The sequence below is a fragment of the Dipodomys merriami genome, unplaced genomic scaffold (genome assembly GCF_024711535.1).
Source record: "Dipodomys merriami isolate MVZ:Mamm:240054 unplaced genomic scaffold, mDipMer1.0.p SCAF_114, whole genome shotgun sequence".
Taxonomy (NCBI): Eukaryota; Metazoa; Chordata; class Mammalia; order Rodentia; family Heteromyidae; genus Dipodomys; species Dipodomys merriami.
The window spans coordinates 1,718,395-1,733,495 of NW_027202427.1; the positions used below are offsets into that span (position 1 = coordinate 1,718,395).

At 49.5% G+C, this 15,101-nt stretch overlaps 1 protein-coding gene across 4 annotated transcripts in view; it reads left to right on the forward strand.

The window, feature by feature from the left end:
* LOC138822712 (peroxisome proliferator-activated receptor gamma) overlaps window positions 1–15,101 on the forward strand; it is a 106,695-nt gene that overhangs the window by 49,142 nt on the left and 42,452 nt on the right. The window contains exon 1 of one of the 4 annotated variants that reach the window (XM_070015586.1): window positions 3,226–3,319. The exons of the other annotated variants lie outside the window; for them this stretch is intronic. Within the exon in view, the coding sequence (XP_069871687.1) occupies window positions 3,235–3,319 (85 nt within the window). The 5' untranslated portion in view covers window positions 3,226–3,234. Of the gene's footprint in view, window positions 1–3,225; window positions 3,320–15,101 lie in introns of those variants that run through there. 4 annotated transcript variants of the gene reach the window in all.

Sequence of the window (15,101 nt, forward strand, 5' to 3'; positions counted from 1 at the left end):
GGGACACTCACTGGAGGCCTGTCATCCTAGCTACTCAGGAGGCTGAGATCTGAGGATCGAGGGTTGCAGTCAGCTGGGGCAGGAAATTGCAAGCAACTTTCCTCTAAGTAACCACTAAAAAAGCTGGAGGTGAAGCTATGTCTCTGAGCACCAGCCTGGAGCACAAGAGCTCAGGGACAATGTCCAGGCCCTGAGTTCAAGCCCCAGGATTGGCACCAATAAATAAATAAATAAAAATACTGGGCCACTGGGAACCTTAAGACCCTGGAGATGGGGACATTCTGGTCCCTGTCAGAACTGGGCGGTCTGGGGGATGGTGCACTGTCTCTGAGTATCGATTTTAAGAAAGTATTTTATTTCTGATATCAGGACATGGTTGCTGGCCTTCAAAGTTCAGTGCACTCATTGAGGATAACGCTGATGGCTGCCTAGCACATTCACCTCCGGGCCTGTGGTCACACTTGGCACTTGCCAGGTGTTTGGTGAATGAGTCGATGGTGGGCGGATGAATGGATAAATAAAATTAATAAGGAGATGCGTAATTAGATAGCGATGAGCCTGGCAGTGATCTTGTTGTTGGTATGAACACTCTATTTCTTTTCTGGCTCTTTCTCTCCTCTCTTCTCCTCTTCTTCCTTGTGCCAGTCCTGGCTTGAACTCAGGGCCTGAGCTCTGTCCCTGAGCTGTTTTGCTCAAAACTAACACTCTACTCATTGAACTGCAGCTCCACTTCTGGGGTTTTTTGTTTTGTGTTGTTTGTTTGTTTTTGGTGCTTAATTGGAGATAAAGAGTTTTACAGACCTCCTGCCCAGGCTGACTTTGAACCGTGATCCTCAGGTCTCAGCCTCCTAATTTAGCAAGGCTTACAGGCAGGCGTGAGCCACCAGTCCCCCCTCCCCCCCCCCCTTCAGTGTGATGGGACAAAAGATTATCACTAGCAGTAATTGTGTATAAACAGTAGTTACTGTGAGCTGTTAGTAACTGGGGTGTTTGTGTGGCGTGGCGGTGGCCTTGCCCCGGAGTTGTCTGATCCCGCTTCCTGCCCTGCCCTGTTTATCAAAACTGCCACCCTTGTTTATCAGCTACTTTTGAACTCTGTGAGATAAGGACACCTCCATCTCAGGCTGGGATCACATCTCTAGCACCTGGTATCTTCCTCACCTACTACTTCATGGCCAACAAGTATTTGTTGAACAAACAAATAATATACCATGAGCAGGAAAGCCTTTCTTTCCAGCAAAAATAGTCCAGGCCAGGGAGAGCAGGGAGAAGACAGCTGTGGTGGTAAGACAGCACATTCGCGCTGGTGGAGTGTTACTGTTCACGGGAAGTCCGTGCGTGAGTAACGGAAGCACGGATAGAGCGGCAGAGGCGCAGCCTGTAATACAGCCTTGCACAAGCTGAATGGTGACGGATGATAATGAAGAGAGAGAAAAAACAGAGAGGACTGGAGCTGTGTCTCAGGTGGGAGAGCGCCATGTGTGCGGGCACACCCCCTCCCCCCAAAAAAAGATGGAACCCCAAGAGAAAAAGAGATAAGAGAGCAGCAGAAAATGGGCAGAGCCCAAGAATGTGTGCTGGCAGGACGGTTGGCCGCCCGGGGCCTGTGTGTCCCATGCTGTACCGGAGTCAGGTGTCTGGCCTCTGCACATGGGCGTGACACACGCGCACTGCGTCCTCTGTGGGGCACAAGCCACTGAGAACACTGCCCAACACCGCCACGGCGGCTTGGGACACGGGTCGGCGTAGCTCGAGGTGGAACGGGACTTCAGGATTGTTCGGTTCCCTGGAAAAGCAAAGTGGACTTGACTGGAGTGACTGATTTTGACCCGTGAGGTCTACGGAGGGTCTTGGATTCCCGCACACGTGTGGACGCCGTGTCCCGTCTGCGGCCACAGCCGGGGCAGTGGCTTTGGACCCCGAGCTGGGTGGCCGGGCACGGTGGGGAGGCGGACGTCCTCTCTGGAGGGTGTGAGCTGTGTTATTACTAGCGTAAGTTCTGCACCCCGAGCATTGCCGCCATCGTTCGGAACGCCCAGACACTCACACTAACGGGGTTACCTTAGTAGGGGTTTCCAGGGCTGAGAAACGCCATCTGCGTTTCATCCTGCGCCGTGGCTCCCGACGGGGCGGGCGGCCTCTCCCCAAAGCTGGTGTTAGACCAGCAGGGTTTGCAGTGGTTCCGATTTGGGGGGCCCAGCAGGATGTGTGCCACGGGAGGATCTGCCCCCCACACACTGCCCTCCACGAGAACCCACAGGCCACGGCGGCAGCACCAGGCCACGCGGCCACCAGACCGGCTCCTCCCGCATGGGCAGTTTGGCACAGGCCACGCCACTCCTCGCCAAAAAGGGCAAAGGGCTCGGAGGAGAAGCCAGCGTTTTCCTGATTACAAAACCGACCGCCGCCCCGCCAGCCGCGGGACGGGCCCTTTTTTTTTTTTTTTTTTTTCTGGTAATGCATTTTTCTTCTGAGAGAGAACTCCATTTTTTTCATCCTGCATTAGGATCATAGCATTTCTCGCTTAAATCCCAAGTGTGGAAACATGACTAAAGGTGCAATGAGGGATGGCCTAGAACACAGAAACTTCAGCAGCCCTCGCTTCCCTCCCGTCCCCGGAGCCATCTCGTGTCACTATTTTAATTTCTAGACCATCCAAGGGGTGAATTTAAAAACAAATCCTGGCTTACACCGTAGCAGCTGCAGGTGTACGAATACATTGTTGAACCCCAGAGTTTTCTTCAGCTGATGTGACAGGAGTTTCAGCCAGGGAAGGACACCCAAGAAAAACCTGGGCCAGAGAAGTGTTATCTGGTGTTTCCTAAGATTGAGAATTTTCCATCCAAGAAGCAAGTGTGTTTGACGGCACCACGGTCAAAGCCCCGCACAGCCTCTCCCCGGTTCCCGAGCCGCCCCTCGCCGCCGCCGCGGCCTCCAGCGAGGCAGTGAAGCAATGCTTTCCTTGTAATGTACCAAGTCTTGCCAAAGCAGCGAGCGCCGTGATGACACCCCGTTTTGTCACAGCTGGCCCGGGCTCAGGCCGGTGCCAGCCAACTCCAGCCAGTCCTTTCTGAGCATATTCCCACTTCTCCCAAATATTTGGAAACGGGTGTCTTGACTCATTGGTGGATTCACAAGGGCTCTTTTTTTTTTTTTTTCCTTCCACGGGATTGCTCTTTTGCAAGAAATCGACCGAACAAGTGTAAATGAGAGCAAATCCTGGTCCGTGCTGCCATGGGTGAGACTGTGGGAGGGTCTCCCGTGGACCCGGAGGGCGATCGCTTCGCTGACACCCTGCCTGTGGCCACCTCCTCTCAAGGTGACTCTTGTCCATTCTGATGCTCTGTGCGCTTGCGTGGGGTGGGGTGGGGGTGCGGTGTGGGGAGGGCCCACTACGCTTATACACACATTCAGGACCTTCACCTCACCCATATTTCCTCTCTGGGCATGGACTCTTCCCTGGGTTTTCAGCATGAAAGTTATAACTCGGCTAGCCGAATGCTTCCGCGTATTTTTGAATACCCAAAGGATCCATCGTGTACACCCCCATCCTCACCCCCTTCTGTCTTGTATTTTTGGTCTTTCTTGTAGAGGTTGGTTGTTTGGTTTTGTTGGTCGTGGGCCTGAACTCGGCCTGGGCGCTGTCCCTCAGCTTTTCAGCTCAAGGCTAGCACTCTACCACTTGAGCCACAGCACCACTTCTGGCTTTTTCTGCTTATATGGTGCTGAGGAATCGAACCCAGGGCCTCATGCAAGCAAGGCAAGCGCTCTACCACTGAGCCACCTTCCCAGCCCCTCTCGTAGAAGCTTTTAATCCCTCACAGTCTGGTTCTTCCTCTTAGAGCGTTCTCAGTGCTTCTTTCTCCCCTAGAGTGCAAGGACCGCTTCTGTTCCTTCTTCAGACTGTTTAGGGTCCCTTAAGCACAGCCCCTAGTGCACTGTAGAAGAATACACCGGGAAGGCCTTGGAGCATGTGTATTCCAAGCGCGTCGCTTTGCACCTGGCTAGGTTGAATGCGTGCTGCATGAGTGTGTGTTCCGGTTTGTCAGGTGCAAACAGGAACCATGATCCTCCATGTTTCACAGCCACCACGGGACCCTGCGTTCTTCCTGTAGCCCTTCCCGCTGGAGGTCTCGTCCAGCACAACTTTTGCTTCATGCTCTTTCATGCTTATTCCTCTATGACTATGTCTCTCTCTCTCTCTCCTTCTCCCCCTCTCTCCCTCCCTGTCTCTCTCTCTCTCCCTCTCTCTCTCTCTTCAGAGATTGCATGAAAAAAATAGCTTATGTTAACTTGAACAACTTTTGTTTCACCCTCTTGCTGCTAATGCAGTAAAATGAAGTCCCTTAGTGTTTGAAATGAATGGCTCTTCACCTTCTCATTTTCCCAGCAGACTGAAGTTTTGAGTTTTCTTTTCAAAACTAAAGGAAGCGTGCATCTCCAGGCACCGCTGTTTTTTGTGATGGTTTTGTGTGTGTGTGCGTGGTGCAGGGGGTGAGACCCAGGACCAGGTTGGTGCCAGGCAGGTGCCAAAGCACCGAGCTCACTCGATGTATGTTTCCAGTCTCAGGGCTTCTTTTTTTGGGGGGGAGGTCCGGTCGTGGGGCCTGAACTCTGGGCCTGGGCACTGTCCCTCAGCTCTTCAGCTCAAGGCTAGCCTCTACCACTTGAGCCACAGCGCCACTTCCAGTTTTTTTCTTATGTGGTGCTGAGGAATTGAACCCAGGGTCTCATGCATGCAAGGCAAGCGCTCTACCACTGAGCCACCTTCCTAGCCCTCTCTGGTCTTCTTAACCTGGAGACTCACTGCGCTCTAGTCTGTAAGTGCTGGCCTCCTGTTTTCCTTTAAGCCATCAAAATAAATCTTTCTTTAGTTATTACTTTGAGCTGGCCTTGGGGAAAATGTCCCAGCTATACTGTCAAACAGCTCTTGAGTCAAAATTTGTTTTGTCTCTTTGAAAAGAACATGCCTCGAATGCAACACAGCAGATATTTTAGGTCAACTGAGGGGCAAACACTGCTTACAGTCAGGGTAAGGTGTATGACTCAAGCTCGTTTTAATTCTACACCAATCTTCTCCTTTTATGAGAAGAAATTCCCCTCGGTGTAATATTTTCCCGCCAAGACAAGAACCTGGACCACCTTTCACTTACATGGTACAGCATAGGATTCTTTGTCAAGTATTGTGGTGCATGCTTGTAATCTCAGATATTTGGGGAGGTTGAGGTGAGAGGATCACTTGTGTCCAGACGTTTGGAGCCAGGCCAGGCAGCATGGTGAGAGCGTATCTCTTTATATAGATTAGCAGCCACCACGTTGCATGTTTGTAACAATAATTTAACTCTTGTCTTGCATGTGCTCTGACTCCCTCTCACTCATAAACGTTGGGGTTTGTTGTTGTCAGGATTTTGCATTTCTAAAGGCTAGGAACCCATGTTTCTTATGTCTGGTGTAGATGACCACTAAGTGTTTGCTCCCTTCCTGCCCAAACACACAGAGAAACTGGAGAATGCTGAGGTCTTTATGATTGCCATTAGCTTTCCAAGGCCAGCCCAGATGAAATGCTGGTGGAGTCTTGTATCTGGCCTGCTTGGGGGTTTGGGTTCAAGAACTCCCTCCCTCTTCCCCAGTTGGAGTTAGCTTCCCAGGTGTCCAGCCCAGCATCCTGTCTGTGAGGCCAGCTGTCCTCCGCTCCCCTGACCCTCGCCTGGCCACTCTTCTCCCCAGCCCCATCGATCCTGAGGCCCCCTTTTCTTTTTTCCATCAAGAGCTCTGTGAGCAATCCCAAGCTGCCCTGTCCATGCTGGCTGTGAACCACGTCCACAGGCACCGCTGGCTCGATGGAGAGGGCGCCCCCGGCCTGGGCACATCCAGTGCCAGACGCGGCCCTGTGTGCATTCTGTACTGTTCCGCTCTTGCAGCACACGCTGGGAGATGACGACACGCTAGCCCTCTGGAGTCTGTTGAGCAATGGGCAGTGGGCCTTGGAGACACACTGAGGGCTGCCATCCACGCCGACGTGGGAGCCCTCCCGAGACAGCCCCATGACCCGCGTGATGGGGGCGGAGGGGGCTGGGAGGCAAGGCAGCCCTGTGCTCAGAAACCCATGTGCACCCTTCCAGATGCTCTCAGCGAGCCAGCGCTGCCCACGACCCTGCCCCAGGAGCGTGTGCGTGCGTGATTCCTCACGGGTGCTGGGCATGCTCATGCGTACGCACAAACACCACAGATCGTGAGGGTTCGCTGTTTGTGTGTGTGTGTTCCTTGGTGCCGGGGAAGTTTCTCCTTGTCTCCACTCAGCAGGACTGCTCATGCTGCTAGTCTAGCCGTCATCCTCACTTGAAAATGGACCACAGAGTTTGTCCAGCGCGTGCACACCTCCTTGTCTGCCCACGAGGCTGCGTCCTCACAGATCAGACGCCGTCGGGTAGAACTTTGGTTCCACCAACTTGCCCCAAGTTGCTTTTCTGTTCCTTTCAATGCAGTTTGGCCCATGTGCTTTATTTGGAGGCACAGAAATCACACGTCGCCCGTAACAATGGCACTGTGGCTCTGACAACCCGGAATTCAGATCTCGTGGCTCTCTGCGTACACCGTGTTTTAGACCCCTGTGATGGATAGTTGAGCAGGGAGTTTGCCAGCACCAGGTGGACGTTCCAGTCCATGCTGAGTGGCACTGGTGGCTGCCATTGGGAGGCAGAGGTTACAGTCAGCTGTGAGACTCACCAGGGAACTGCCCCTCCTTATCTTGGCTGGGTTTGCCGTGTGGCCTCCTAGCTGACGTTCGGGACCCGAAACTCCCTCCCACCCGGGAAACACTGACCGTAGTCACCTCCCCGAAATCCCTCTGTGCCCATCTTCCGATATTCGCGGAGCACCTGTTTGCCAGTCACCATGGCCATCACCTCTGCTCGAGTCAGACGTATTTCACCTCACCGCCCACCAAACCCCAGGAATTGCCCGGCTCTATGCAGACACATCTCATTGCCCAAGAACAAGCCACAGGCCCTCCTGCCATCCAGCGTCCTGTCCGGGACGGCTCCTCCTCTTCCCTACACCTTCGGCTCCTCCTGCCGTCCCAGGCGGCACCCAGCGCACGCTGCTCCGCCGCCAGCACCCGTCTGAAAACCTGCTGCGACTCTGTCACCTTCTCTATCCTCCTGGCTTCTGCCGCCCTGAGCCAAGCCGCCATCTCTGGCATGAAGTCCAGGCCCCTGATGGGCTTCTCTGCACTGCCCTTGGTCTCCCCTCAGGGCTTATGGGCTGTCACACACAGGCAAGCGAGGGCTGTCCCTCACGCCAAGCCCTCGGTGGCTGCCCCGTGTTTTTTCTGTCCCCCCCCCTTCTCCCCCCCGTCCCCTCACCCTGCATCCCAGACACACCCCTCACCCCTGTGCCTCGATGTCTCTCCTGCTCCTCTCCTCTTCCTCTGATGTCCTCTCCCCACGCACACCTTCAGCCCCTCAGATCTTTGCTCTGATCTGAAGTCCCCTGAGAACCACCCTGTTGATTCTCTCTCCTCCTTCTGAAGCGTGGCCCGAATGCTACTGTGCCCCGTCAGCTCTTGATTGGTGGAGTAACGAACGCTGCTATATACAGCTCTCCGCTGGGGGCCCGAGGGGGACAGGTGCCTGGCAGCTGGTGATTCTGTCCACTCACACTGTAAAATGCAAGCGAGCGCCTCTAACCTTCCCAGGAACGCTTCGCACAATATCTAGAGCTTGCCTGATGGAGACACGTTGCTCATCATAGTTCCAGAAGAAAGAAACCAACTTCCAACGACTGGTCTTGGCCACGAGCCAGCGACTCACCTAAACAACCACACAGGAATGGCGGGAACCCTTCGTTTCATTTAGCTGCTGCTCCAGGAGAAAGCAAAATCTGGTTGCTTTATTGCTTTTGTTATTTTCCTTCACGTCGGGCAAGTACATGTGCAGCATGAGGCAGTGGACGCTCTGGCACTGAGGTCCTCCACTTCAACTCAACCTCCCCTCTGCGGTGCAAGGCAAGTCCCAGACCTGCTGTGCACGTTGTCCCACAAGTTCTGTTCCTCTGCTTCTTTCCTGGTGTTTTTGAAATAGGATCTGGCCAGGTAACCCAAGCTGGCCTCAAACACTCGATCCTCCTGCTTTAGTCTCCCCCATGCAGGGATTAAGACGTGTGCCACGGCACCTGGCCGGTGCAAGTTTTCTTAGTGGATTAAAAGATGATGCAAATGAATGTTAAAAGTGTCAGCGCGCCAGGGGAGGGCCAGGTCGACCTAAAGCATCTGGGCCATTTCCAAAGAAACCTATTACCAGGGATAAAACCACATCTCTAGCCACAATTATTGACCTGAGAGAATCCAGTCTAACTCATCAGTATAAGTCTGATAGCAGCTTTGATGGTATGCATTTCGTTATGACTTATCAGGCAAGGTCAGGTAACACAGGGCATGCTGGGTGGTAGGGACAGGCACTTGATGTTTGATCTTTGCCAAAGAGCTGAGAAGCTGTGTGTGTGTGTGTGTGTGTGTGTGTGTGTGTGTGTGTGTGTGTGTGTGTGTGTGTGTGTGTGTGTGTGTGTGTGTGTGTGTGTGTGTGTGTGTGTGTGTGTGTGTGTGTGTGTGTGTGTGTGTGTGTGTGTGTGTGTGTACATTTTCCTTCGAATGCCATTAGTCGCAATCAGTCCCAATCACCCCTCTGGCTCCACATAATTCATATCCCATCTCTACCAGAAAGTTACCCCCGATTATTCCAGAGCACACCCCCCCTCCCCCAGCTTGTAGAGCACAGTTTGCCTCTGTCATCAGTTTGTTCTCAGTTCTTCCCTTCACCTTGTGCATCTTTAACCTTGGCAAACGTCTCAAGGTCGTTTCTTTCTTTCCTTGCATGGGGTGTTGGGTGATTGATTATCTTGACCTGAGATGGTTTGGGTTTTATGTTACTAATTGAACATTCACTGAGCTTAAGATCTTGGCAAAGAATAATGCCAACTAAAACTAAAACACGGAAAGGTTTTGGGGGGGGAACCAAATCTGTTGTGAAATAGAATAGTAACTTTCCTAAAGAGAAAAATTTATATAACGATATGAAGCAAAAATTAATTAATTAGCATAAACTTAATAGTTTGAATGGACTAAACGCATCAACTTTCTTTCTTGTTAAATGGAATATCTCAAAACACAACTGGTCCTGGCCTAGTAATTTCCTGAACATGAGACTCCAATAGTTTTGGGGGGAGAAACATTTCCTGCATTGTTTAAAAGCATGGTATTCTCAAAACTGGTCTTCCTTCCTTAAAGCCAAGACTACCAGTTCTCAGCAAGAAGGTAACTTTACTCAGTCCTCTCGAAGGATACAACGAATCTTTATCACTTATATATTATCTAGAGCACCCTGGTGAGGTATATGTTTAACAATAATCCTGCAAGGAAGCGAGTAAGAAAAAGAGTTTGTACGTTAAGACTAATTTCATGATTGTTTTATAACTTCCAATTGAGCAGTTCTTAAAGCAGCGTCCTAAAATTCTTGAGCAATTCACACACTGAAAGAGTTGCTGGTTTCTTTGGTTGATCTGCAGGTTTTATGCCATCATTCCCCAACCCCAGGACTCTTGTGCAACATTCTTGTTTACCCTTTTTATTGAAGTATAACATACTTAAAGAAAAGTATCTAAAATACTCTTACAAACATTCCTGTGCAAGCTCAGTGCTGTGGCTCACACCTATAATCCTAGATACTCATGAGACAGAGATCAGGAAGATTACAGTTCAGGCAAGCCTAGGCAAGCGTTCCCAAGACCCTATCTCAACCAATTTAAAGAAAAACTGACATGGTGATAGCAGCTGTCATGCAAGCCACATCGAAAACATAGATAGGAGGACCATGGTCCAGGCTTGCTCGGACATAAATTTGAGATTCTACTTAAAAACTAACAAATGTGAAAAAACTGGGGGTGGTATGGCTTAAGTGGTAGAACACCTACGTAGCCAAGTACAAGGCCCTGAGTTCAAACCCCAGCACTGCGAACAACAGCTACAGAACATACTTGTGTTGTTAGCACCTAGAGAAGCAGAACAGCATGTGTGTCCTACAAGCTCTCTGACTGTTGCCCTTCTATGCACATTTTATTTGGGGGACATAGGAAATGTTGTGTTCTAGGAGATGTTGGTAAATGATTGTGAGCATGGTTGTGTCTGTCTATACTTGCACCAACAAGACAGAAGTAGTCCGACAACTCTACATCCATGATCTATAGATCTATCTATAGAGACAGATAATCTCCTGTTGAAGATGCTTTGCCTGAGGTTGATGTCTATTTTTCTTTTTTTTGAGGGGGGTGGGGTCCGGTCGTGGGGCCTGAACTCTGGGCCTGGGCGCTGTCCCTCAGCTCTTCAGCTCAAGGCTAGCGCTCTACCACTTGAGCCACAGCACCACTTCTGGCTTTTTTCTTTTTGCTTATGTGGTGCTGAGGAATCGAACCCAGGGCCTCATGTATGCAAGGCAAGCGCTCTACCACTGAGCCACCTTCCCAGCCCCGTGTCTATTTTTCTTTTAAAGCTTCCTGACTCTGTATTTTGAGTCCGTGTGGGGCCTGGTTTGGGCGTGTGCTTGAAGGGAGAGGTCGGGTCGTTCCCATGGGAATCTCCCAGTCCCCACTCTGTTTCCTGAAGAACCGCCCTTTCTCAACTGCCCTGCAGTTGCATCTCTTGTCGCCAGCCAGGCAACCTTGCATGTGTGGGGTCGATTCTGGACTTGCTTTTCTGTTGCAGTGATCTCTCTTTCTATCTTTGTACCAATTAACATATTGTATGAATTACAGCAGCTTTGTGATTGGCTTCCGTAGCTGATGTGTGGGACCTCCAGTGTGTTCTTAAATTCTGTCTTGGCTGTTCTTAGCTCTGGGATCTTTCATATAAATTGTAGACTCAGCATGTCTGTTTCCACACAGATGTACTGGAAGTTTTGGTAGGAATTGTTCTTTTTTTTTGGCTAGTCCTGGGGCTTGAACTCAGGGCCTGGGTGCTGTCCCTGAGCAACTTTTTTGCTCAAGGCTAGCGCTCTACCAGTTGAGCCACAACTGTACTTTTGGCTTTTTCTGTGATTAATTGAAGAGTCTCACAGACATTCCTGCCTGGACTGGCTTCAAGCTGTGATCCTCAGATCTCAGCCTCCTGAGTAGCTAGGATTACAGGCGTGAGCCACTGGCACCTGGCTAGAATTGTTCTCTCTGGGAAAGCCCAGTGAAGAGTCACAGACTGGCATTGTTCAGTCTCCATCAACATGGGCTAACTTTCCTTTATTTAGCTAGTCTTTAATTTTTTTTCTATTATATTTTTGAGTGTTTAATAAAGATGTTTCCTACATATTTTGTTAGATTTTTTCCCCCTAGTTATTTGACATTTTCAATACGATTACAAAAAATAATTCTTAATTTTCTATTTGTTGCTGACGTACAGGAATAGAGCTTGTTCCCAGACAGAGACCTTGTGTCTGGCAACTCTACTAAGTTCTCTTAATAACCGTACGGGGTGGTGTCGATGTTTTAGAAATACACTCACATCATGTCATCCATGAGTGCTGTTAGTTTTATTCCCCCTTTTCCAGCCCTGTGTGCCTTTGTTCCCTTGATACGTGATGGAAGCAGAGCTCTGGTTCAGGGTTGGAGAGAAGTAATGGCGGCTGGTTATCTTTCTCACATCCGTGCTGACCCTCAGAAAGAAAACTTCAAATATTTCAAATATTGTTTGTTTGTGGATGTTCTTTTCCTTTTCCTTTTTTCATGAGAATTTTTTTTGTCTTGTCCTTCCCAACGATCAAATTACAACCCCCCCCCCCCCCAGTACTGGAGTTTAAACTCAGGGCTCTAAGCGTATTAAGCAAGTACTCTACCACTGGAGTCATGCTTTAGGTTTTTGTTTCAGTTTTAGACTTTTGTCCCAGAGGCCAGCCTCGGGCTAGAATCCTCCTCCTCTGCCCCTTGCATAGCTGGGATGACATGCAGTCACAAGCCCCGCTTGTTGATTGAGATGAGGGTCTCGATAACTTTCTGCTCCTGCTAGCCTCAAACCATAATAATCCTCCCAACTTCAGCCTCCCAAGTAGCTGGGATTACAGGATTCCCACATCTGGTTTGTTGGGGCTAATCTTTATTAGATTAATAAAATCCTCTGTCTTTCCTAGTGAAGAGTTCTTTAAAATCACAAATGAATGTTGAACTCTTATCAAGCGATTTTACGCAGCGTTTCATAATACTCAAGAAGAAGACAGAACACAGAACATCCGTCACTTGAATTGTGATGTATTTTAAGGTCCTGGCTAATAGAGCCAGTGGAAGTCTGCAAATCCGCCCCATCACCACCAGTGAATTGGCTGCATCTGTTTTGACACTTTGGCTCTGTTTGTTTGGTCTGACAGCATTGCCTTCTTGGGAAGGGTTCCTGGAGCAGTGAGCTCAACATAAAAGAGCCCAGATCATCGCCTCCTTTTGTCAGACTAAGCAGCTCAAGTAGGACAATGGCTTTCCCTGCAGATAATACGCACTAATAGAACAGCTCTGGTCGTGAATGTTTCTTCCAGCAGGTTGGGCTGGTTGGAGGTGGGCAGGAAGAAAGCGGGTCAGTGGCTCCCTCCTTTCTGAAAATTACACCTTCCCCCAGATAATTCCTCCACGTTTTCCCCCATCTCCATTCCCCGATCTGCAAAGCCAGACCCAGATGTGCAGGGGAAGCTGGACGAGGGAGACAGACCAGTTTCTTTTTCTCCTCTGAACACTCCCCTTCTTCTTCTTCCTCTGTCCGTCCCCCTCCCCCGCCCCCTTGCCACACCCTCCTCCTTCCTCCTTTATGTCTAAGAGCAGTGTGTTGGCTCACAGGAAAGTGGAGGCCATGCTCCAAAGATTTCCCATCATCCTCCTCTCACCCACCCCCAGCCATCACCGGCCGGCAGCCAGGGCGGTAGATGGAGCTCCATCACTAATTGCTTGCTTTAGGAGCAGTTGTTTGGTCCTTGTTCATTCTTACTGATGCTTACATAGATGATGATGATGTCATTAGCAAGGATTTCTTATTTCATCCTTCCTACTCCACATGCCTTTCGTTTCCTGCTCTTTTACATTAGCTGGAACATCCTGCCTATTTCTGGTCTTGGCAGAAAAACTTGACTTTCTGCTCATTCGTGCAATGGTAACTCTGCAGTGCTGTGTCTTCCCATTTTCTGAGTGTTTTTGGTTTGGTTTGGGCGGAGGTCTCTGGTTTTGTCGTTTGTAGAGGAGACATTAAGACAAGATCTCGTGCCAGGCCAGCCTGGAGCTCACAATCCTCTTGCTCTAGCCTCCCAAGTGTGGGTGACAGGTATGAACTCGCACACCTGACTCACTGAGCATCCTAAATGATCAATGGATGTTAGATTCTTCTTTTTGTGTAGGATTCCCTTTGTTTTCTTCTTCAGTGTACTGATGTGATGGATTATTTGACTTCAAGATATCAAACTAGCTTTGCATACCTAGGAAAAATCTAGCTGATTTTTGGTCATGGTGTAGAATTATTTTTATGTATTACTGTCTTCAATTTGTTCATATGTTGTTGAGCATTTTGTGTCTATAAAAGGTGTATCATGAGAGTTTTTTTTTCACGTAATGTCTGTGTCTTGTTTTGGTGTTAGAATAGCATTGGTGTCATAGAATGGGAAATTATTCTAGTTACTTCTATCTTCCAAATGAGATAATGAAGAATTGTTTAAAAAAAAAACATTCTTCCTTTAACGGTTTGGTATCATTGACCCGTCAGTGCATCTTTGCCTGGTGCCTCCTATTTTATAAGGTTATTAATTACTGACTCAATTTCTTTAATAGATGCAGGCTGGTTCAGATTGTTTAGGGTGTGCGTGGCAGGGGTTCACTTTAGCAGTTTGTCTTTCAAGGAACAGATCCATTTTGTCTAGGCCGTTGAATTTCTGGGCATAGAATTGCTGATACTGTCCCTTTATTATCTTCACGTATGTGGGTGTGCGTGCCACGTGTGTGCTAAGGAGTTAACGCCAGGCCTCACACCTGCCAAGCTCACACCCCACCACTGAGGTGTGAGGTCGTGTTGCTCTCTCATTCGCCTCCTGAATGAACACGATCTGCGCTCCTGCACGGGGCACCGGGCAGCGTGGGGGCTCCGCCTCCCGGCTGCAGACACAGAGATGCCCCTCAGACACGCCAGGGCAGTCCTAGCAGAGGAACAGGGTTTGAGCTGCTGTGAATGCTGGGGGAGGAGGACACGAGTCTGCAGAAGTGATTGGTTTGGGTGAAGGTGTGATCCCGTCCTCCTCCCTTCTCCAGGGTCCTCAGGACTGGCTTCAGGCAGCTCCCAAGATTACAAATGTGGCCCATTGGAGAGCAGCGGGACGGTAGGTGAGCCCTGTCTCCGAGGCTTCAGGGCCAAGTCTCCTGTGAGGCTCTGTTGACCGGGGCTGGAAAGCAGGCCGAGTCCCTGGTTTATCAGCAGGGGACAGAGGGATGTGCGATGTGCTTCAACCCAGCGGGTGCCGTCAGCAGGAAATCACAAACACTGGGCTCGATTTTTAACATAGTGTTAGAAGGCAGAAGAATGAAAACAGATTTTCTTGTATTGAAGACACAAATGACACGCCAAAGAGTTGATTTCTAAATCTTGTCTTAGTTCCTGGTGTCCAATATAAGGAGCCATATACGCAGAAAAACCACCACGGAATTCAACCCCGGCTCTAAAACCATTTACCCCCTATTACCAATTTACTCGGTCTGACATTGGATAAATCATTCCATTCTTTCTGTCTAACTTTTTAACTCTGTTAGGTCATGTTAGGATCATTTTGTCTGTAATTATATATACTGTGTCATATGCATAAAATCATGTGGATAGTGGGTGTAAGATACACACCTGGCGTAGAGTGGAAATGTTGGTCTATTGGTTTCGTAACTTCCATGGTTACTGCTGAGAAGTTCGAAGTCTTTCTGATTCATCAGCATTTATGTGGATTCTTTTTCCTTCCTGGAGGTTTTGGGATAGTTTCTCTAGAAAACAATGCACAGTGATTTATTCAGAAATCGTTGCTTCTTTGGGCTTTGTCATCTGTCCAAACGCAAATCCCCGG